Source organism: Serinus canaria, chromosome 2 (genome assembly GCF_022539315.1).
Source record: "Serinus canaria isolate serCan28SL12 chromosome 2, serCan2020, whole genome shotgun sequence".
NCBI classification, from domain to species: domain Eukaryota; kingdom Metazoa; phylum Chordata; class Aves; order Passeriformes; family Fringillidae; genus Serinus; species Serinus canaria.
Window position 1 is genome coordinate 123,185,901 of NC_066315.1, and position 24,911 is coordinate 123,210,811.

Genomic DNA, 24,911 nt, shown 5'->3' on the forward strand with positions numbered 1-24,911 from the left:
TTAGAAAGATGATGATCAGAATGTAACTGAAAAAAGAATCTCAGTGGATGAGCTTTTTAAAATACAAGTTGATTGTAGTAGCATGTTCTCGTAGCTCCCTGCAGTCTAACATCTCCTGTTTTAATGTATGAATGCTTAGGGCTTTGAGATTTGAGGTACCTGATCATACCGGTTGTATGAAAAATTTCTGTTTGGAATAAATTGCACATAAATTGACTATTTTTTATTTGATAATGCAACTATCAAACAGATATAGAAATCTTTCTTTTCTCAAATTAAATATAATCCATCCAGCAATTCTGATTCATACTTTTCTTACTTCCATAATATAATAATAAATACTATTATCAGCTCAAAATCACAAAACCAACCACCAACTATGTCAACAAGATGAAGACCATGTTTATAACTGACGTCCTAGGAATTCCAATATGACATCATAAATATCATATGCATCTTTCTGAACACAGAATGGTTTTACATCCATCCCCAGTTTGATGGTAAAATCAGTCTCCTTAGCTCCACTGTGGTTTTGGATTTATTGTCACTTGTAGGAGTTTGCAAAAACCCACGCACTTTTAACATAATCAAGTGAAAGCTCACTCAGCAGAAATATGCATACATTTCTTCCATTTTCTTTCCAAAAATTACTATTCAGGTTTAATGTTTTATTTAAGAAAATACTGCAACATAAATGGTTTGGTGAGGAATAACTACCTTAGAGGAAACTTTAAAGCAAATAGTAAGGTTACCAATCACTCTATTTCCAGGTTCACTACTCCTGACTTTTGCAGCCCTGAAGAAGAAATTTTGAACAGTTTTGTTTCAGCTTCTAAAGGTGCTAACCTGTACTCAGATCAAACACCATGCTGGAACCAGAATAAAGAAAAAAAACTGCAGGAAAGCAAGTTCATTTATAAAACCAAGTTTGGCATGGAATGTTACTGTTTATCTAAACAGAAAATTTGCCATACAAAGCCAAATCCTTGTGAACCAGAACAGATAGTGTAATAGACCTATGGTGAGTACATAAATAGAAATATTTGAAAGCAACTTAGGAAACAATAAAAATGGCAGCTGCAAACCCATCTGTCTCATCACAGCTGAGCAGTAAGAGTGGTGCTAATAAGATGAAGGTTAACTGAGAAGTAAAAGGCAAACCAGGACACTTTTACACTCCTGCTCCTCCTGCCCCACACCCCCCAAACTGTCTCTCTGTTTAGTGCAATGCTCAGCTCCAACTTCTAATTTATTATAACAAAAGTGTCCTCCAAAATACTTTTTTTCTTCTTAGCAAGACAAACAAACATTTTCACCCCTTTCCCATGAACAAGGAAACAATTGCCTGGGTCAGCAAATAAGCAGCTTCTGGAGCAAGAGGATAAATCTGAACAGGTTTAAACAATCATTAAAACTTCTTCCTGCTGGTGATGAAGCAATTAACTGTCTCAGACTGAGCCAGAAACAAATTCACTAAGGGAATAAATTCTCTGTTTTTTCTCCTTACAAAAAGCGCTTTTACATCTTGCTATACAAAATCTGTCCTGTTGTGTTGGGAGGGAAGGAAACTTGGACCAGTGCCATCTCTTTGTTTTCTTTTTCTTTCAGAGAAGCTTGCTGGCTAGCAACGGTGCTTTTTTGGGGTTAGTTTTGGACCTTTTTTTAATGTCATGTTTTATTTAGCCTGCTTTTGCACTCCAACTAAGGATAAATTTGGCTAATGCTAATACTATATCAAAAGCCATGGGTTTGAGCTCTCTCTCTCCATTTTCACTCCGTATGTTTGTGCAGAGAAACCTTCACAGTATTAAGGTACCTGACACGCTGTCAGACAAACAGCACTTTCAGGGAACAAGGACTATTAAGGCCATAGTCAGTTTTTGTGATGACATATAAAGGCTGCCTGTTGCATCCTGCACACGGAGAATTTGTCAAAGTAGGACAGAAAACCCTTGAATGGCCAGAGGCAACACCTTCTGGAAATCCCTCTAGTGTTTTCTGAGCAGGAGGCTCTGTAGCACCTCACCATCTGGCAGGAAATATGTGGTGCTGATGGCAGCATGGTTGTGCAGGAGGTGACCACGCTGAATGAGACACAGTGACTACATGAAGTCCCTATGTTAAATGCATGCCAAGGGAGGATACACAAGCAGAGGTATTTGGGTGTCCTGTTCCTCTCTTACAACAAAATAAGCCTACCAATATCCTATCTACCCGTGGATGTGGAATTTCACACAAGGCTAACCTTTCTCTTCCTAGGAATGGGTTCATCAAAGAGAAGGTTGCTTGTTTCCCCTTCATCAATACCATCATCTGGCTGGGAAGGTGTTCGAAATGCTTTGAAGCTGTCAGCTGACAGAGGTGGAGATGGGGTGGATGGGTTGGACTGGTCACTGGGAGCGTTCCAGCTCCAGTATCCACTGCTGCTGGTACTAGAAGGCACAAATCCTCCTTCTTTCCAAGATCCATTCAGGGATTCTGTCAAGAACAACAAAAGCTATTATTACAACAGTATCATCCTGCGAGGGCTAAGAAGCTCTTTTTTCTAAGGTTTAGATGCCTGGTAATTAACTGCACATTCAGTAAAGGAATGTGAAAGCATTGGATGTAGAAAGGACAACCACACCTAACTCAGGGCACACAAATTATATATTCCATGCTTGATTTTTATTTTATTTAAAACAAAAGAACAAAAGCAGCAAAGTATTTTTCTAAAAAGAAATGTTGCATTTGAAAAGATAACCTGTTCTGAAGCATAAACAGTGATAAACCGTCAAATATTGCATGCATGATTTAAGAAAAACATTTAAATTGACCTTTAAAGGTCCCTGCAAACTCAAACTATTCTATGATTATACATCCTCAACTTCCAACAGGAACGCGTGACTCTGGTGTGGCACCAAAGCAAGCTCCAAGTCACTGTACTGCCAAGAGGAGATGCCCTGGGAAGGGGACACACACTCTGAGCCCCAAAACAGTAAGCAGATCCACAAAAACACGACCATCTTCCCAGTACTAAAACACCAAAGGAAACCATAGTTACACTCTGTGTTCTTACAGTCTCTCAATACACCTGAACCTCTGTGTGAGGTGGTATGTATCCCTTGGGATACACAGGTGTGCAGGCATCTGGTTTCAGAAGTAGAACACACAGACACTGGGTCATCTCCACACCCACTCGCTGGAGGAACTGCCTCCTCAGTGCTGCAGCTCCCCATCCATTACATGCTAAGAAGACACTGGAACTGACAGCCTACACTCTGCAGCACCATGGCTGGGAGTACCAGCACTGCCTGTGCAGTCTGAGGCACGGCTCAAGCCACGCTTCCTTCACGTGCAGAGGTCCTCAGGCTTTAGACGCCGGCATGTCACTGTCAGCTTGTCACTGTCACCGTCCCTAAGGGCTGCTGGCAGCAGAGGAGCATGCAGGTCATCAGCTCAGTGCAGGCATGGCCTGAGCACATGCAGGGTGCAGCCACAGGCCGCTCTGCCAGAGCCCTCAGGTTCTCACAGGGCTTGGGCAAATGTGCAGGGACTGTTTAGGTGCAGATTCTCCCTAACTAAGGCATTGGAAGCTTTTCCCAATGACATTGTAGGTGCCTGAGTATTGTGCAACACCTGACTTTGGAACTGGCAAGCAAATAACATCTTATCTCTTCATGAAACAGTAAGGGTGAGACAAGTAGTTTCAAGCCAGTGCCTGTCTTTAAAAGATCTGCAGAAGTCACTCCTTCATTCCTTCTCAATTTCTTACAGATAAATTTAACTAATGATATTGGCAAGAAAGTGAGCTCTCAAAAGCTTACCCCCAAACCAGTGAATTTTTGGCCTTTTTTTTCTCCTAATGGAGTTGGTTTTGGACAAAATCCTTAATGACTAACATCAGCTGCTCAAAAAAACAGAATGCAGTGCCCCCTTCAGTAGGCAGCTGCTACAGCAGTATTGATTTACTGATCAGGACCACACAGCATAAATAGAATTGATCCTCTCCCTCCACCCTACCCAACTCCTCTTTGGCAAAGGACAAATATACACATTCTGGCAGCTCCGAAGTTAACATATGAAAATGTCATGTTTTGTCTCATGATTACAACCTTAACCTGCTGTAATGAAGGTGGGTTTTGTTTCTTTTATATATTTGGTACTTCTGTCTTGTGCCAAAGCCAAAAATTACATCTGGTATCAACTTGTGACCTTAGCATAGCTTACAATTTTCATATCTTCAGAAAAACAATGAACACTCTTTCAGCTACTACTTTCTGAAACAGTTATGGTGCTATTTATATTCTCAGTGTGTACAGCTTCTCCTCACCTTGCTGAGAAAGAGATGTAAACCAAGAGCATTTTTTAAGTAGCATGGAAGAGACTGAATGAGGTTAACAACAGGAAAAAACCAAACACTGGTTCTCATTCATACTAACAAATCTGTTAATGTAAAGAGGTTTAATATATAAATAAATGCAACTTACTCTTATTTTGGGGCTCTTTTCACACTGCTGGAGTTGCGTGAAAGAGAACCAGACCAAATATTATTCAACTGCAGAGAAACAAGGGCCAAACTCTGATCCAGTTTACATGGGTGATCATTCCCAGGAATTCCAGCACAGATCTGACTTTAATATTAAAGCTAATGTAAATTGGTTTTTTTTGTTTGTTTGTTTTTTTTTGGGTTTTTTTTTTTTTGCTTCTAGGCAAAATTCCATTTGTTTTAACAAACGGTCCTTTAATTATGCTGCTACTTATTGCCCTTTTTTGGAAAAGCATGTAAAAAAAACTAATCACTAATACATTTGTTGCTTGTATTACTAGGATCAGAGCCTAGCCTTGCAACACCAAATAAGTTTCCAATGATCCAGTCTTTACACTTCTATTAAATTCTTTAGTAAGCCTTGACTAAGGCAAAATTAAGATATTCAGGGAGAAGGTGCCCAAAACCAGCTTCAAAATCTTGTCTGTGACTATTGAAAACATGTGAATTACATTTTCAGACTAGTCTTCCCAGATTTTGGGAAACAAGCAGTCAAGCTATATGAAGAAATATCAAAGAGCACTCAGACTATGCTGAGAAATATCAAAGGCAGTTAAACAGCCACCATTTGCTTATTAGCAATTCAAAAGGGCTTGTTTGGAAGATCTTTCCAATCAACAGCTGCAGCTAATGTGCACTGCTGCTCCTGGCAAGTGTCACCTGCTCACACTGACTAAGGTGGCAGATACTGCTTCACCCACAGCAGAGCAGCTCCCCAGGACAGGGATGCAGCAGGAGACATGTGTATTCCTTGGCCACACCAAATCCCTGCCTGCCACATCAAGCACAGATCCATCTTCAGCTGTGGTTTTGTCTGTGAGCTGAGCAGCTGGAGAGCAGGTGTGCTTTTACCCTTCTGCTGGCCTCTTCCAGGGGCTGGCAACATCCTGTCCTGAGGTGTGACAGTCACCAGGGATGTCACTGGTTTCCCAGTGCTCCTCAGAGCAGTGGCACTCCAGTAAACACTTCCGGCTTTCAACACTGGAAAGCACATGAACAAAGGCCATGGGTGTTCACAGCCAGAATTCCAACTAAATGGATAAAACTTACATTTTCTGAAAATAAATGGAAATACCAGAGCATTGACATTTCTTATGAATTCCTTTAAGAACATCATACAGTGGATCATGCCTGCTTCCATGAAGAAAAGCAAGTATTCCTAAATCTTCACAATTACTGGCAGTAGGAGAGCATCTAGTTTTTTTTTTTTTTAGCAGTTACAAGTGAGTAAGAAAAGTCAGTCATACAAACAATGCTGAGGTACCCTAACAAGGGTATCCTAATTTAAATTTTCCTTAAAATAAAACACTCCTAAATATTTATTGTAACTCCAGTCAATCTTGCGTAGATCAATTATATTTCATAATCAATCACCTCATTACCTGAAACTTTTTATATTTGTTTTTATTTGTGTGTCTCCTGCCATACCATGAATGAAGTGGTCTTTAAACAGGTTATGGATTGGATGAAAGAGCAGCAGAGAATTACACACAGCACAGGAACTGGAGGTGCAGGGGGAAGCAGACTGCTTGCTGTGCAGATTGCTACTGCACGGCCTCTCAGCCAAGGGCTGTGATCTGGAAGTGCTTTGCCTTATTGTGGCTTTGGGTAAAATCTGATCTAATTTCCATGGAGTGGATGACAGGAACACTTGCTATCATGTTTCCTGGATATGGCACTCAGGACATGGCTTAGAGGTGAACATGGTGGTGGTGCCAGGCTGATGGCTGGACTTGGTGATCTCAGAGGTCTTTCCCAATCCTAACCATTCTACAATTCTAGGATTGTATGTGTGCAAATGCAAACAAACTCTTTGAAAAATTAAGTGTTTCGGTGATGTCAAGAGACTTTTTGAAGCGCTCATATCCCTTTTATGGAATGGGCATCTCCCATTTCATAAACCAGAGCTGCTCTACAGTTAAAGAAAATGTTTCTTTTAATTTCTGCCAGTGCTGCACCAAAGACTTTGACTAGGTTAGAGCAAAGCTCAATATGATCCCCAACACACAGAAGACAACCACTCACCCTTTGCTCTCCACCATGGCCACAACTGCTGGAAACAAGCCCCCCAATAAAGGGCCCCAGCACCCTTTCCCATAGCCCCTGGCTCCAAAGGCTTACCATTGGGTCGGACAGGAGGGCTGCGGACCAAAGGGCTGGTGGATAAACTGGTGAGTACCATGGCTGCTGTTACTTTATCCATGTCCAGTTCTTCCAAAGATTTCCTGAAACACAGAGAGTGGGAGGCAGGAAACACATCAACAAAAATTTCTTTTTTTTTAGTGTTTTTTTTTTTGTTGTTTTAATACCAACCCAAATCCTAAGCCAGCACAGTAACAAAAACAAGCCACTGCACAGAGTTCTCCAAGCATTGGTTTTCTGGCAACCTGAGTATATCAAGAGGCTTCTATAAGCAAACTAACTCAGAAAAAGAAGTGGGAAAAAAGAATACATCTTTGTATAAAATTTTTCAGGATTACTGTGACTCTCTATAACTTTGGCTTTGTTCCTTTTTTATTTTTCAGAATTTCAGCTATTCATATTCTTAGAACAAAGTGTATTCTTAAGGTAGTTTTCTTGGATAAAGACAGAGATGTAAAATTGGGTGAGATTACTAGCAACATTATCAACATATGTTAGTCTCTGTAGGGTAAAGAAAAATTGTGAACTGAAATGAAAAGATGAGAGTTTGTTGCTTCTGCTTAACACTATTAACATTTCCATACTCTCTCCAAAAGATTGATCCTAAATTTTTCATGGTCAGATTAAAACCCAAATATTTTAAGTAATTAGGAAACTGGCATAAAAATGGCGCAGGAAGGGTAGGAGGGTAGGGGAGAGAAAGGGAGAGGGAGAGAGGGAGAGGAGGTTGTTTTGCAGCTGTGATGGGTGCCTGAACCAGCATGATGGCACAGGGGCCCACTGCTGCCTCAGTCTGGTCTCCATGGGAACCTGAGTAAATCAGAGGAGAGGACATGGAGAAGGAGTAATAAGGGAAAGGAGAGCAGCCAGCTTTTCAGGGAAAGGAAGAGAAGATTTGGACAATGCCAAATGCCACCAGGAACCAGGATTCAGTGACCCATTGCTCAAGGAGTCATGGGGCTTTTTTAGGCAAGGAAGGAAAACTTTTTTGTCTGTAAAAATTATATTCTGTCTTTTTTACCCAAGAGTAACTCTCTCACAATGTAAAATTTCCGAGAAGTCAATGCACCAAAATAAAACTACCAAACCCGCTACTTTAGCAGACTTTTGCTTTCCACCCTTGTGGGCTGGAAATCCTTGTGGGATTTCCGCCTTGTAGGTGGAATCAAAACAGACAATTTTTTGAAAATGTTTGCTTTCAGACATATGACTGATCATCCAAAATCATCTTCTCAATTCCTAGAGATCGAGTTAATTTTGTTCTTACAAAAGGACACTTCCCCCCAGCCCTGTATTCTGCTTTCTAAGTCTCTGGAGATATCTCTGTGCCTTGTCTGCTTCAGCTCTACTGAACAGATCCGGCTGAGTCTAACTTAAAGCCCAAGATAATAAGTGGTCAGCTACCTGCTGTTTCCCATCAACTGTTGGTCAGTAAGTCACCAAGAGGAATAGGATGTGTTGGGTGCACTCCCTTTTCTGGAATCCTATCTCAGACATCAGGTGGAAGGTTCATTAACTGGAAACTATACTACAGTGAAAGGCTCTTGATATTTCAGTGAGCAAACCTTGAACTTGCCCATGAAAAGGTTCACAGCTGCTTTCTGGCTGATGCAAGGACCCACACAGATGCTGATGAACACTCTCCCACGCTGCACAACAGCTTAACTCTCACAACTGTCTTTTGCAACACATCAGTGCCTGGAGCTGAAACACTGATGATGGTTCCTGCTGTATTCTGATTATATCTGTAGAAACCCTTCTTTCCTCCAGCCAAGGCTTCTGCAAAGAGCACAGCAGCCATATGGTCATCATCAAGTATTGGAAAGGTCTTGGATGTCTGCTATAATCAGCTGAATTCCTAATCTGTCACCCATTAGCTCCTCATGCCTGCAGAGGAGTGTTTCACTCAGAATGCCAAACTCCTCTGGGCTCAGAAGACCCTTCCTCAGGGTTGACATGGAGATGCTACACTTTCTCAAGACCAACACTGCCAGATGATTTTCCAATTACCCAATATCCCAGTATGAAAATCTAGTTTCTGAGAAGGCTTCACCTGTTCTGTAGCCCATTCCTGTCAGACTACACCAACTGTTCCTGTGACTATCCAGCTGTGAATGAACTACTACTGCCTTTCTGCAACATATGAGAGCAAAATGAGCAGAAGTTCCTGATAAGATGGAGAAGCTGATCCCTAGTGTTTGCAATCAGCCTTCCAACAAAGCTCTTCTGTCTGTGTGGCAACAGGACTAACATATTCCCATCCAGGCCTCTCCAGAATTGCAAAATCACACTACAGCAGTTGTTGCAAGTGTTTGCCAAGTTGGTGTCAAGATGTCAGAGCCTAGACCCGGAGCTAATCACAAAGTTTGCCCAAGCAGTTTATAACTAACTTCTTCTAGTTATTTTGATTTTTTCCACTCCTCTACAATGATAAGCACTGCTGTTCTGAAAATCTAGCCCTTGCTCCAAATAATTTTACAATGTCCCAAGATTGTCAGCACTGGCATCTGTGCTTAGGGTGGAAGTTTTCACAAACAGGTAAAGAATAGTAATAGTCATGAGAATCCTTGCCATTTCCAGCCATGCTAAACCACACTCCTGCAATTACTGGAATACTTTTTTCTTCCTGATGCAATTTACCAGGATAAGAGCCCAAATAAAACGAACTTTGGACTTTCTCTCTGCCCATTCTGAATGACAGTCATTTTTACTATTTACTGCTCCTCAACTGCATCCAGCAAGCAAGAACACTCCACTCATACTTCCCAGCCACAAGAATTTTAGCAGCTACAAGTTACGTGACTTGTTCCATTTTTACAGTTTGGCTCATAAATGTAAACACACATATTTCATATATCAGACAGCCAGTACTGCAGCAGCAGGAGCAGCCTTTGAGATACAGGAAAAGAACAAAACTGAAGACAGCAACCACTAAAGCCATCTGCATTTAGTCAGAATCACATGTGAGTTCATGCCTTAAGATTTCCCCAATATTTTCCAGCTTTCTCTACAGGAAAGCTGAACCTGCACACAGCTGTTCAACACTATTTGGACTCAGAGAGGAGAATAGCTTGTTACGCATTGATTGTTCCCGAAACATTTATCTCACCATTGCTAAGGTGATTTTCTGTGGACTGAAATCATAAGCCCTGATGTTACTGCTATTAGGTGCAATGAAATTTAAATCAGTTGTAAGATCATCTACTAGATCAACTATGAAGATTTCTTCTTTTCTCTAACCTCACATCCCAGTCTTCTGTATGGATGTATTTGTGTCAGCCCAGACTGCATTTGAGAACCAAGCAGTTTTGGATCCTTTCCTTCCAAGTGTTTGTAAAGCCAAACACATGAAATAGCTGAATTATAATGAATCAGCTGAGATATTAGCAGTAGAAGTTACAGGTCCTTGGAGGTAGACATTTTACAACCACTACAGGACTCTTTGTTTCATGTCTCCCTGCCTCCTCAGCAGGGGGAGTGGTTTCACTGGATCCCTGCAATACACTGATCTAGCCAGCCTGCCAATTAAGTGTCCTTTAACAGTCAAGGCCAATCAGACTTGGTTACTTTTGACAAATCCTTTCTTTGATTTTGCTGATGAATTGATTGCATTTTTGATAATAATTTATCAAAGTCAACCACCAAACACAGTTTCCCCAGTCAAAACTCTCTACAAGGAAAGGCTGGGTTTAAGCTCCAAGAGATGAGAAAAAGAGGGTCCCAGACAAGTCCGAGGCTATGCAAGTGTTCCAAATCACTGCAGTGTCCAATCTCCTACTGTCCCATTTCTTCTGCCAGCTCCTGGCCACTGTTACCTTCAAACTCCCTCCTATGTATTATTCCCATCTGGACACATCTATGTGACAGTTCTATTTTTTTTTTTTCTATTTTTAAGGCTTGCTCTTAAATAAACCTTTAAAAATATAAATTTTATTCTAGTTTTTCAGTCTTTAGACTACTCTTTATTACTTGCCTGGCTTAGATCAAAAAGCCTGCAGTTCTTCCTCTTGGAAAGACTGCATTTTAAGTCAGTACTTTACCTAAGCACATTTTAAGGGTACTGGAGAATATTCTCAGAACAGAGAAAGCGGTAGTGGTAGCAGGTGCTTTTGATAAAATTGGCCCTATTGAAGAGCACAACCAAGTTTACTTGAAGAAAAGAAAAAAAAAAAAAACTAACTAGGATTGATAAGAAGAGAAGCAGTCAAGCACTATTATTCCATGTTAACTGTCTACTTAACTGTCTACCACAGCTTATGGCAGTGGTTCACAAAACACCTGGACCTTTTGTAAGAAGTACCATATAAATATGTGTGCTTTAACAAGCTATAACTGGGACAAAATAATACAATATTTAAATTGCTCTCTCCCTCCCATACTTACATATGCTAAATTCTCATAAAGAAACCTCTGAAACCTGAGTCTGGTCACTTGACTATAGCCACATCACACTGATAATGCCATACTGAGCACTGCATCAATACTGATAAACATGTTGTTAGAAGCTTTGAACACCAAAAATATGATTCATCATATAATGAATCATCATCATCAGTATACCACTAATAACAGAAGCACTTCCAAAGTGAAAATCCTAAATTACATTTTACAGGGAAAATAAAAAATATTTTCATTTTCTTCAATTTATCATTAAAGGCAAAAACCAACATCCCAAAAAAGAACCAGCAAGAAAATCCATGGACATGACTGTGACTCCATGTATTGAAAGTACCTACAACCACTCTTCAGTAAAGATCTACATCATGCTACAAAATATTCTTAGTCTATACAAGACTTTGCATTTACCATAATACTTGGTTACCATGTAATAACTCAAAATACTGACAGTACAGATAAATTATCTTACTTTTTGCTCTTGTGTTTGGTTGCTGATTATGGAGATTAAAAATTACTCTCTTGCCAAACACAAAACCAAAAATTACAGAGAGAATAATCCATACAAATAGTCCAAGGTCTTCAGTGTTCTTTAGTAAAAGCCATAACTTTCACAATAAAGCAAAAAGCAAAGGAAAATATTTCCAAATATTATATTAAATCAGCATAGTACTAGAATGATATATCTCAGCACACTGAGAGCATTACTGTTTACATATTTAAAAAGAGAACTGGTGCTTGATATTTTAAAGAGAGATACACTAATAATGCACTAATTAGAAATTAGGGACTTCTGCCTTTGCTCATAGTGGTCAAACATAAAATTAGCATTTTCCATGCTAGCTTCATATTTGCAGACTAATTCATATGCAGAACAAAGGCCCTTCTTTGTTTCTGATGTCCTTGTGATACACAAGCATTTTTTATACTGACAGTGACTAGAATTAATTCAGATAAAAATACAAATATAAGAACTTTTCTTCTAAAAAAACATATATACCTGAACTTCTCAAGGAACAAAAGAAAAATGCATCAAAGACCACCTCAAGGTTCTCTACCTCCTCCTGGCCAAGCTAATGCATTTTGTGGTTCAGTTATCCAAAGAGCCCTTGGAAGTCTGGCTGCTGTGTTAGAGCCTGAGAGCACTTGACAGAGTCCTCAGTAACTGAGACCCTGACTTTCCATGTGGACTGTAACGGTTTAAAGATGATAAAAAGTCTCTGCACATCAGTCCTAAGAGATGGGAGACATTCACAGAATGGTTCTCAGCATCCTGGAGTAGAAAATACAGTTTAACAGAACTGAAGAGAAAGTGGTAACACAGGCAGGTTTCTCAAAGTGGTTTATTTGAAGTTGCATCTAGCACTGTTCCACAAGGAATGGGCCTGTTTTTACAAACACCTATTTCGCTATTGTCTCCATTTTCACTAAAACCACTAAAACTTTACAGAAGAGAATCCATTCATTTTTACTACCAATTTGTAGGTGTAGATATCCAAGAAATTGCAGTGTTTTGTTCCAAAGGTTGGCTGACATCCTCTCCCACACACAGGGCTCTCCCTTGACTCTGCTGCCCCAGCCACCTCCTCAAGCTAGGTGGCTTCCCAAGACAGGTGTGTCCCCAGGAGTACCTGGAACACCCTTTCCCAGTGCCACCTCCCCCCTGAGGAGGTACAACCCAGTGGTGATACCCAGGCTGCCATGGAGCCTATCACCACACCAGGCCTCTCCATGAGTGCTGGTAGAGCTGCATCAGCAATGAACAGGATGTCTAATTTACTGTGATTTCTGATGTAAAAACATCCCATGGAGATGCTCTGCTCCTGCTGCCCCCTCTGCAGCCCAGTGGCAGGAATAGCTGCTTTGCCCTCAAAGGCTCCCCAGGAAAGGTTGCTTAAGTTTTGCAAAACAGATGGAAAATGCCTTTTTCATGGAAACCTTTTTATTACTGCTTTTTGAGCAACTTGTCTGACTTCCTTAAAGAAAACGGAAATTTCAAACCTATCCTATCCATATGGAAACAAGACTGAACTCTAGATCTTACTATCTGATTTACAAAATATGGGATACAGTGTGCTGGGAGTAGGGAGGGAGAGGATGGGTAGTAAAACACTGCTCTCATTTTTGGCTGGTGATAAGATCTCCAGTTTTAAATGCTCTGCAAAAACAGCAACAGTGAGGCAAGCCAAATTCCACACTAGGAGATAAGCTGCAGTTTACAGGAACAACTTATTCTATATATTGAAAAGATCAATCCAATGAGTAATTTTTACTTTTCAAACAGCTGCAACCTATCAGGAAAACTTATCTGGTGAAGAGCCCTTGGGGCAGTGACTGAAGATTAAGTAGAAGTATGACACAGAAATTGTCTGCTTCAAAACAGAGCAACCAAACAAAGGGTAATCTCTTGATAGATTATGAGTGCGAAGCAAAAATTAAATTAAGAAAGGAATAACAGAACCCTGAAGAGAACGGTTATCCCTTATGGTCACCCACAAATCTTGAGGATTTTTGGGGAAGATTTTCTGTTCAATTTTTTCTACTTTAAAGGCCACTTGCTGATGCAACAAATAACTCTGTCTGCAAACCAAGCCTCAACAGTGCTATGAAGCAACAGATTAGTTATTCCAAATTTATCCAAAATATTCATGTTCCATCCCTTTCCTGCCTGTGCCTTATGCTACTGTTCTAGTTTGTTCACAGGTACATCCCCACTCATAAATGAGATCACTTTGACAGGGTACTGTTTACAGAAAGAAAACTTCACACTTCTGATGCTTTCCTCAGGGAAAAGGGCTGGACCACTTGCTCAATGCAATACAAATTACCAAGCTGAACATGAAAAAAGATGGAAAAGAAACAAAACAAAAAGTCCATAAGTCTTAATTTTTGAGAAGAATGATTAGCTGAAGCTGAAGATATCCTTACAGCAGATGCTACAGGAACTTTGTCTTTCCCAAAGTAAGAGAAAATGCAAGATCAAAAATGTTTTGCTTTTCCTTCTTGCCCCCTTATTTATTGCAAACAGTGTGATTCCTACACTGTATTAATATTCCCAAAATATGTTTTATAATATTACTGCATATATACAGTCCTAATGCACATAAATGGGTAATTTGCCTAGCACAATTTGTCTCCAGACAGTTGCTGTAAGTCAAGTTTAAAATAATATTTAACTTTTTTTCTGCCATACATTAAAGTATAATTTTTTGGTAATAAAATATACACTGATGAAGCACTTGATAAAACCTGCAAGTCCTCATCTCACCAAATCAAAGAGCACAGGCATGTTGTTCTGTCACTAATGTGAACACTTTGCAGAAATCAAGTCAGTCTCAAAAATGACCCAAGGGTCAGTTTCTGTTTATTGCTAATATTTACATGTCATTCTTTCTACTCTTTCCAATTATTTGGAAATAATTATTTGTTTCAAGCAAGAAGCAAAGAGAATTGTAAATAAAAAGCCACGACTCTGGACAATGCTGGCCAGTGCTACCAGCACTGCTGAAAGAGATCTGGAAACTCCAGGCAAGAAACACCTCTGAGAGGATTCTCTGCTTCCTACCTAAGTGAGATTGTACCTCTCAAAGAGTGGGACCATTAAGCCACTGTTTCTATGGCATGCACAAGCCAAATGGTCACAGCACTGTAAACTATGTTCCAGGGTTTCTTTGCTATTGCAGGCATTCAGGAGACACACACCACAGTCCACCTCACAACTGGCTGTATTTCTGTCCTTCTCCATCCATTAGAAACCTGCTTCAGAACAGGGAAGGCACAGTTAGTCCATCTTGCCCTCTCCAGTCCTGACTTCCCTTCATCTCCTGTCCTTGGGCCAGTTCTGCAGGGCTACACGGACTACAGTACCTGTGATAGCTAATTCAAAGCTATTTTGTCTATGCACACATTCATGGAGAGCATCCAGGTACACGTCTCAGATGGGTTCTTTCCATTTCCCTGACCATCCTACAAGTCTGTGTTCATCTCTTGTTAATAAGAGTACATCCATCACGAGCAAAGGTGCTCCAAGTGTTGTTAACATGGTCGTGTCAAAATCATCTACAAGAACACTGTTATTTTCCTGTTCCTGTTGAAATCTATGATTTGACTCACAAGGATAGCTCAGTCACCTGTAAGGAAGAGTAGAACACCACTGCTGCTCTCTCCATTGCTTGTTTACAACTAATGAAGTTGGAATTATTTGGTGCTAATGAACTTTTTGTTTTGAACAGGTGATGAAAATGTTTCCTTCTAAATACAGTAACATACACAACTGATTCTTATCTTTACATCCAGCCTAATTACAGGCCAGATTTTAATGCTTTTCCTTTCTTAGTTTTCATTTTCTCAGGGAAGATCATTATTGAGATAGCAGCACTTCCAGATACTTTTCAAGTAGTGCAGTAGGGTGCATGGTACAAATACCAGTAACACATAAACTCTCATATCTTATATGTGGGACTCTACAGAGTACTTGCAGTACTCTGCAGTCAAAGGAAGATGCAATAGAGACATTCCCACAAGTGACATATCATCCTATCCCCATGATCTACAAATTTCTTTACACTCTGTGACCAGATTAGAAAAGCACAAAAAGAATATATTCTAGATATTTCAATACATCTTCTATCAGCTATGGCTCTTCTTTTATCAGCTATACTCCTCCCCATTTTCTCCCTCCTCCATACATTGTCCTCCCATCTGGGCTTCAGTCACATTCCAGGGCAAGGAGCAGAGAAATCTAGCTACATTATTCAGGAGACAAACAGTGCCTTGTACCAGGTTTAGTTTGATTTAGTTACCTCTGCAACTGTTCTATTGTTTTCATGCTACCAGACATGGAGAGCAGAAGCTCCAAGCTCATAATTGCTTTATTTGTTATGACATCACCTCCTATCAATTGCCTTTTTGATGTGAGTATATCCAGGAACTTCAGCATTTCTTTACATCAAGCTCCTTCCATGTTTATCAAACCACAGTTCAGGATACACCCTAATGTTGAAACGAGAAGGAGTTTTGGAATAAAAATGTCTCAGTCAGCCAGAGATGTCAATGATGTACTTTATAGCAATCCACAGCTCCTCTGAATTACACATGATATACAAAGTGAAGCCCCTGAGGCTATTCCAGTGTCAAGAAACTGCCTTTGCCAATTTTATGCCGTGATGACTCAAGAGACAAACTGATGTTCTGACAACACACTGCAATGTGTTGAACAGCTAAAGGAGACCTGAGTCCTTCTGTTTTAGGAAAGAGAGCGCTTGATTACAGACTGAAATAAATCCCACCACATTAAAAATACATTGTGCAGTAAGCATCACCATCTTGTACATGCTCTACACCAAATAAACTTGCTTTGGGTGACACACAGTTTACCACTAAGTCTTTCAGATTTTTCAGATAGGTTGCCTTTAAAAAAAAAATAAATTCACAATTACAGATGAGAGGTTTCTGTTGTTTCTTTAGCACTTGAAATTTCAACTGGACATTTTGAACTGCGAAGTATCACCACCAGATAATCTCCAAACCTAAACAACACAGTGTTTTTAACAAGGGCAACTGACTTTTAAACAATTAGGGCACAAAGCCATCTCTTCACTAAACCATCTCTTATAAAGAAGAAATACATTAAACCAAACATCCATCTTTCTTCTTGTTTTTTAAACAACTCTTCAAACTTTTCAAAGGTCAAAAACAACTTAATTTCTTCCAAAAGAGTCAAATACAACCTCTTGACAGCCATCTCCTCATCCCATGAGTTAAACTTTTGCTGAACAGGTAAGAACTAAAGATATGTTAAAAATTATGGATATGAAAACAGAGACTACAAACCAACAAGATTTGAGTAGATGAATGGACAGCAAGGAAATGCCACTGAAGCTTCTGGGCAGAGTCGGACCTATCAGGCATGAGCCAAAGGTGCTTGACACTACCTATACATCCATGTTAAAGCATCACCATGGTTGCCAGCTTTCCTTTTTTTTTTCTGGCTGAGCAAGCCATCTGCAGAGTCGATGTGTGGAGAAGTTGGGGCTTTCCAAGACCACAGTCCCCTGCATGTACACTGTACAGCATGTGCATGTGACTGTCAAAGAAATCCCAGACAGGAATAACTGCACCAAAATTTATGTATTTATGTACAGCAGAGTAATATCAACAAGAAAATGAGGAAGTATGGACCATTTCCCAGCTCACGATGCTCTCCTAGGGTACAATTTTCTAACTCATACATATTTGCAAGGAGAAGTGGTGGCAGATTAGTAATTTTTTTTTTGATTCATGTAGTGTTGTTAAGTGTCCAGCATCCCAAATAATGAGAGTTAAAAACCCCAACACTAGACCTAGAGCTTTGATTTAAAGTATACCATGGGTACAAGTCCCAGTGTGAAAAGGGATATTTCACACATAGATCTGGTGATATCGCAGCTGAGAATGATCATTCTTGCTGTAATAACATGAACTGAAAACGTTTGTAGTGGCAGGAAAAACAGTACCATGCACCTCTACTTTGCATTACACTGCACTAAGGCCATCAAGCAAGATGCCACAGTTCACTTAAACCATGTGACATTATAGTATCTATATCAGACCTTCAGATCTACCCTAAATTAAATAAGCATTTCACCTTTTATCCCACCACCAACACTTAAAGTAGACTTATTCACTTACAAACAGTTGTAGCACTCAAAAACCAGTAGTATGAGTGATGATTCCTGACAATTATGGATACACAGTGTTTTTTCTTTGAAGCCACGGGGAAGTCACTTTCTGAACTCTTGTTTTTCACCTTTGATTCCCTTCTTTGAGGGAAGTGAAAACATTGCCCTTTTAGAGGGAGATGACAATGAAAACACCAAAACCAAAACCAAAACCAACCAACCAACCAAAAAGTTTATCACAGAATGGCCTGGGTTGGAAGGGACACTAAAGATCATGGGCAAGGACATCTTTAACTAGACCAGGTTGCTCAGAGCTATGTTGGTTATGTTTTCAAAACACATGCCACAATCCTGGTGGAACAAATTGGACCTGAAGTTAGAATCTGACCCTGTAACTGAGACAACTGCAACACAACAATACCAAATCATCAACAATTAAGCTTGCATAGTCAAGCAGAGGGTGGACAACACACAATGCGAGACCAGAGGAAGGCTGATATTCAATAATGTGCAATACACAAAACACCTTCCAAAGTGGTAGAGGATGCAGAAAAAGCTGGAGGCAGCAATTACCACATATGGTTCCACGAGGATAGTAGGAGATTTGGGCAAAATTAGTCTGCAAATTATTGCCTTCTCTGTCATTTGTTTACAAGCAATTTATCTATGATCTGTAATACCGTTACAGGAAATAACCAAAATATATATTTACATTTAAAGTGAAATAAAGGCAGAGCTTCATAAACTATCTGGAGATATGAAGATGGATTAAGAAGTCCTATGAAACTTATTTTTAATAAAGCATTGTAAGCATACGAGATGGTCAATTTAGATGGAATAAAACTGAAGGGAGGTTTTGGGAATATTTATAAGTACTCTTGATCTGAATGCTTTTCCAAGAGGCTTTTAACATTAAACATTCACTGTGCTATGAAATATATTTGCTCTATGAGTCCTGGGCTTTTTTTGTGTTTATGTTTGCTTTTTAATTACTTGAATACTTTGTATTGAAAAGAATGAAGCCACTGATATAATATGTGGTAGCTGAAGAATGCATCTGGCTTAACTCTGCTGTCATCTTTAGTCTTCTTGCTCCGAATTCAACCTTTTTTTCATTACAAGAACTACCAAAACTGTGGCCTGCAGGCATCAAAGGGAAATTGAGAATATGCCACCTCTGGTTAGAATAATCAGCCTCTGGTTAGTTAGGTCCATCTTGTTCCCCAGTTTGGTCTCCTAGACAGAAACACTTCCTTGGTAATGTATGTATTTGTGTTAAAAGCTGTTTAGAAAGCCAAAATACAATAATGCTGTACAGACTCAGTTGCTGAATATGTTCTTGCAGTTTTCAAATCAGGTAGCAAACCTGCTCACTACCTTTATTTTTCATTATTATTTTTGTCTAGGAAAACACTGCTCTCACAAATATTACAAGTGATAATTACCATGAGATAAAACAGCTGGTCACTTATTGTGGGTCTGGCATTATGCTCATGTTATCCATTCTCAGACTTCCATAAAGTTACTTCTGCTGCTGAGGGAAGTACAACCATCATAAAAGTCACCAAAAGAAATCACACAAAACATGATCTTCATTTTCCATACTGTTCTATGCAAGCAGTGCTCTGTAGTAAACTACAGATGCATGTTGTAAAATCTACCAAAGTCTTACTGAAATGTCCATGTTACACTGGATACTACAAACCTTATTTCTGTTTCCATCTGTCAAAGACAATACAGACTTCAATGACAAGAAGGCATAGTGCTCCATTACAGAATTCAATTCTCTTCTTCCTCTCAGAAAAGAACTGGACTCTTTTCCACTATTAGTTGATAAAGTACAACATTTTCCATCTTTTATTTTCTATTTTCATACAATTTGCAATTGCCTAATGGTCTAGTTTCTTTGTCTTCAGATCACAAATGCAGAAGTGGCTAAGCATGTGGAATGTTCCACACAAATGAATTAAGAGTATAGTCAGAAAGGCATTTACCTTTAAACATTTAGCTAAAATTATTTAAGGAATTCTCTCCATATGCAACAACAGCACCTCTTTCTTCAGAATAGAGTCTCAAAGGAGAACTGTTATTCGTTTACTCTAAAATTATACCCACTAGAAACAGAGGCTTGGAAAGCTGGGAGGACAGTAAATGCAATCACATCCCACTCTGCACACTCTCAGGCAGACTGTCCACAGTTTTCTTAAATTCAAACATCCTTGCCCCTCATCTTAATCCCTCTGTGATGCTCTGCTCCAGTCTTTCTACACTATTATCTTCCTGACACCAGACTTCCCTTAGTATCCCTGTCTTTTCCAACAACCATCAAAGAATTTCAGGGAGAAAAAAACCCCTACGATTTAATGAAAATTCTAAGGTTAAGGCAAATAAAGACAATAACAAGAAAATAAATAAATCTTTTCATAAAACAGATGAAAAGGAGAAGCTTTAGCTTGTGAGCAGCTGGCAGGTGCCTGCTTAACATCTGCTTTTATTAAGTCCTCTCTGCAGTCCTGGACAGCCACAGCCTCCTCTTTGCTGCTCTCTGGGGAGCCCACAATTAGTGTGTTTGCTACTGTGGACTAAAGAGACACACCCTTCATGGAGAATAAGTTTCTTCTTCTTCACCAGTCACTAAAAGCAGCATTCACCTGACAGCAGGTTTTAATACAATACAAACATGAGCACTTCCACAGGGGGATTACACTACTGTCCTGTAGATACACTGTATTTTGTTCAAGCTGGAGCACTGCAGCTATACACTATCTTTGCTGAACACTACGGCATTTTGAAAATCTACCAGTTTTATTTAAAGAATAAGCTATCTTGAGAACATCCATAATTTTTCATTGTTTTTCCCCACAGAAAAATGAAGGTGACTGAATTTATGCTTTCTCCATTACACATCTCAATACAGATGTAAAACTGCAATGCAGCTGCAACTCTCCAGTAGAGCTGATAGCAGTCTCATCTCTACCATCACCCTTTGGCTTTTAAAAATAGATAAATCATATTATTTCTTACTTCCCTTCAACAATCTTTTCTTGTTCACACACAACCTTGACTCTTCCCCTACAAAGCACAACTTGGCAGGTCACTATTCTCCTGGCTAACTTAAGGTAATTTTTGCCTTATTTCATCTCCAGCACGAAGTCCTCATCTAACCTGCCATTAAGGAAAAGATGTAGGTAGGAAAGTACTCCTGGATCCCCAGTATGATCTACCTGACACGAGTCACTATGGAGAAGTGTCTGACAACTTGCACAGCCAAGAGCTCCTCCCCTGGGCAGTGGGAATTGCTCTCTATCCTTTATGTGACAGGATTTTGTTGTTTGCACTGCAGATCTAAGCAGATGAGGAAATTTAGGCCAGCATCTTTCTTTAGAGCATGCTGGGAGTAAGGAAGCCCAAGTGATACCAAGTCCATCTTAGAAGGATGTATCCTGTTTGCAAATAAAGATGATGATACTCTTACAGCCCTGATCATTGTGGCTGCAGCTTCAGCAGTAGGTTCAACTCATCCCTTATGCATTAGCTAGGTTATCACAATAATGCATTATCACAAAGGTATTAATCTCAGACAGCACACACAGATCCCTTCCCAGAATGACTGTATGCTGCAGGCACTACTCCATCCAGACAAAACTATTAAAACTGCTTGACTTGGAACTTTGAGAACCAAAGGTCTCACAACGTGGCCAACTAAATCAGATAAAAACCATATTTGTGACAAACAAAATTGGGAAAAAAAAAGTCATTTCTGTGCTTCAGGGATGACTGCTAACCATGAAGAAATACATGGTAGAGCCATTGACCACAACAGCTGGACATTTTTACTAATGTTGTGATAATGTACAAGATAATGTACAAGATCAAATTGGAGCAAAATGGGAACAAAAAAAAAAAAAAAAGAGCACATGTGCATGTGCACATAAAACTATAAAAAGTACAATTTTATGACTCAATTTTTTGTTGTTGTTTTACATTTCATATTCCATCCTTTTGTCTAAAACCTTATAGTTGAAATTTTTTTTGTTCACTGATTACATATACAATAAGATAAAGAATCATGCACCCAATGTATATTTGTCCTTCACTTTAAAGGAATATCTTAAAAAGATAAGCACTAATTTACAAAGCTGGAAGAAAAATCATAGTCACATGTTTGTATCTGTACACGATCCAGAAATGGATTTCCTAACAAAAGATATTCAGCTATAAACAGCATTATGCAGAGCAAGATAAATCACTTAGAAGCAAACATCTGTAATAACACAGCCTCCAAAGAACACTTCACAAGCAAAAGTACTATTAAAACAATAATACATGCTTTCAGACTGATTTCTCTTGGTCTCAGTTTGTAACCAGGGACTTGTTTTGAAGATGTGGAGATAAACTCAAGGGCAGATTGAGCTTGTGACAGTTTCCGTCCGCCTGCTCTCCCGCCTGCCCTCCCTGCCCACTGCTGCGCTGAAGGGATGCTCTGTCACAAGGGATATGTCAACCAGCCGACCAGCAAGGCTGTTATGCAACGCGTCCATCTGTGGTTCCTCTGCTGGCATTGACTGCTCGCCTCAGGAAAGCCAAGAGTGTCAGCAGCCTGGCTTTGTAAAGACTCTCCTTGTTCTTTAAATAACTCCAAGGATGACGTTTGTGTGACTCCTTGCTGCCATACCTGGCTCGTGAAGAGCAGTGCATGGAGTCCTGGCAGTGCAACACCAATTGCATTGCCCCTGGGACTGCAGTACTGGGAACAGGGAAAATCCTGCCTTTCCAAAAGAGAAAGCCAGCAAAAAACCACAACACCCACCAGAACAGGAGGTGAAATGCAACAGCTTCATCCCTGAGCATTTTATTCTACCTGACCCTTCATCCAGGCTGACATCTGATGACCAAGCCTGTTTCTGGCTGAGCACAGATCCAGACCAGGAGAAGAGAGAGAAAGCTGCTCCCTCCTGCTCCCACTGGTCTGTCAGTGGTCCAGGCATGCCAGCATGGGAATGTGTAAGACTCTCACTCATTTGAACTGGCCTCTTTTCTGTATTTCTGCCCAGATAACAGAACTGCTGGTAACTGCAAAGATTTGTCCCCGGTTTAGTGGTGTTTAGATAAACACAATCCTAAGTAACACCTACACTTTAGCCAAAGGTGAATAATTAAAAACTGAAGACTTTCAACTGGATAGTGTTGGGTGCAAACACACAGTCAAATACAAAAAAAGAAAGAAAAAAGCTTTGGCCAGCGACTGTAAATCACACCTTCCTTCAGCACACCTCATTCCCAAACAACATACCTCAGACAAATTTAAACATCTAAAATGTGAGAAGAGACAAGTGCACCATAAAGCTACATGTGTTGGGCTGTTTAAATATATTCATGTGCTGTCAGACAACTCCAGCAGACAAATGTTATTTTGGTATCCACTCAAGAAGACCATGTCTGAACCACCCTAATCATTTGATGGTGGATGTTCTATCAAAAATGTTATCTTTTCAAATACCTAATGAAAATCTAAAGCAAAATAGAACTGTGCTGTTGCATGTGTCCCCACTGATGCTTCATCTAGAATAACCAGTAATTTGGGACACACAACCCAGCACAACAATGTAAGGACCAGTTTTTTAAGAAGTCTTTAGGTGAAAACTTTCCCAAAAAAAGTTAAAAGCAAAAACCAAATTTCATTGCAATCAGTTGTTGTAATCAATGTGATCAACACAGCTTCATGCATCACTCTTAAATCAGAGAAGTGCAGAAGTAAAGCTGGCTTCACATTTCAGCCTGAGTTACTCAGGGAAGCCCAAAAGTCTTGCACAATTCTGCTGTGGCATTATTGTCACAGTGAACAGCCAAGATTTCAGATCAACTGAATGCAGTAATCAAAAAAGTAATCCCAGCCTTCGTTTTTTGACTTATCTCCTAATTTTTTATTCCTCAAGAATAAGCAGTTAAGTCTTACTCAGTTGATTTTTTTAAAAAAATACCATCAATGAAAGAATCAAAGAATATTCACTAGAATCAAAGAATATGTGACTTTAGAAGTTGCATTCACATAAACATTCACAAGTAACTTAAGTTTAGAGTAAAATAGAGCAAGTGAAGGCTGTATTCTCACTAACATGGAACATACTTCTATAAATAACATGGAACCATACCTCTTTAAGTGTACAACACATTCTCTAACACTGTAAAATGTTTGCAAAAGTAATATTCAGTATTTCTGAGTCCTTATGAGTGGGTTGGGGGTTATTACAATATCACTCAAGAAAAAACAGCATTTGCTCCAAAAAGTGGTAGAAGAGAAACTGCTATTAAATAGAGAGACTTTTATCTAATTATTTCTGGCAAGGATCTGCATAACGTCTGTTCCCAAAGCTAAATCACAGGGACAAAATCTGTGGGGTCAATATTTATTTTTGTTAACTTGAGCCTCACTTCAGCTTCAACTTTTTGTATGAACAGAAATCAGTAAAAAATAAACATTTAGAGAAGCTTTTTTGCAGCCAGAATTTTTACTGTACTTTAAAATCCAGCTCTGGAATATCCATTTTCCCAACTTTTTTTCCCATGGAAGCTTTTGTCAGATGAAAATCATGCATCTTAGAAGATGACACTGAATAGGTACAGAGAGAGTCCAGAGGATTTCAGCACATTTACTGATTGCATTCTTCCACATTAGACTGCTGGGAGAAATCAGTAGCTGAAATTTTGTTTCAGTAGCTTACAGTCCTCTATACTGTAAAAAAACCACACATGATGAAAAGGGCACTCTTTTTAGCCCCTATACTTGCCCTCAAGAAACTTCATTAAGTTATATGATGCCTTCTTCTTCTCTTAGAATATAATTTGACAAGGGAAGTTTAACAAGGTAAACCCCAGCTTGCTAATGTGGAATGGTAATTGATTGCATAATGCTTTTTAGAATCCATTTATAGTAGGAACAAGAATATAGTTATTGGTGGAAAGTGCAAATAAATACCTGCTCTACTCAGAAATCAGCTGACAGGCTTGGTGACCTGCTACTTGATTTAATTTCCATTAATTTTCCAGTGGAAAAATTGCCAGCAGGGAACACAAAAGATTCAACAAGAAGTTTCTACAAATATTTGGCTCCTTTACCCAAGCAATCCTTTTTCCTGTGCTGTTTTTAAGCTAAATGTGCTAAAATCAATGTTTTTGCACATGACTGG

The 24,911-nt window shown here is 39.5% G+C and overlaps 1 protein-coding gene across 1 annotated transcript in view; it reads right to left on the minus strand.

Moving 5' to 3' along the window:
* Positions 1-24,911, minus strand: part of ZNF704 (zinc finger protein 704) — a 102,029-nt gene that overhangs the window by 32,726 nt on the left and 44,392 nt on the right. The window contains exons 3-4 of the mRNA XM_030240306.2: positions 6,650-6,753; positions 2,246-2,478 (exon numbers count right to left, since the gene is read on the minus strand). Coding sequence (XP_030096166.2) covers positions 2,246-2,478; positions 6,650-6,753 — 337 coding nt within the window. The remainder of the gene's footprint in view (positions 1-2,245; positions 2,479-6,649; positions 6,754-24,911) is intronic.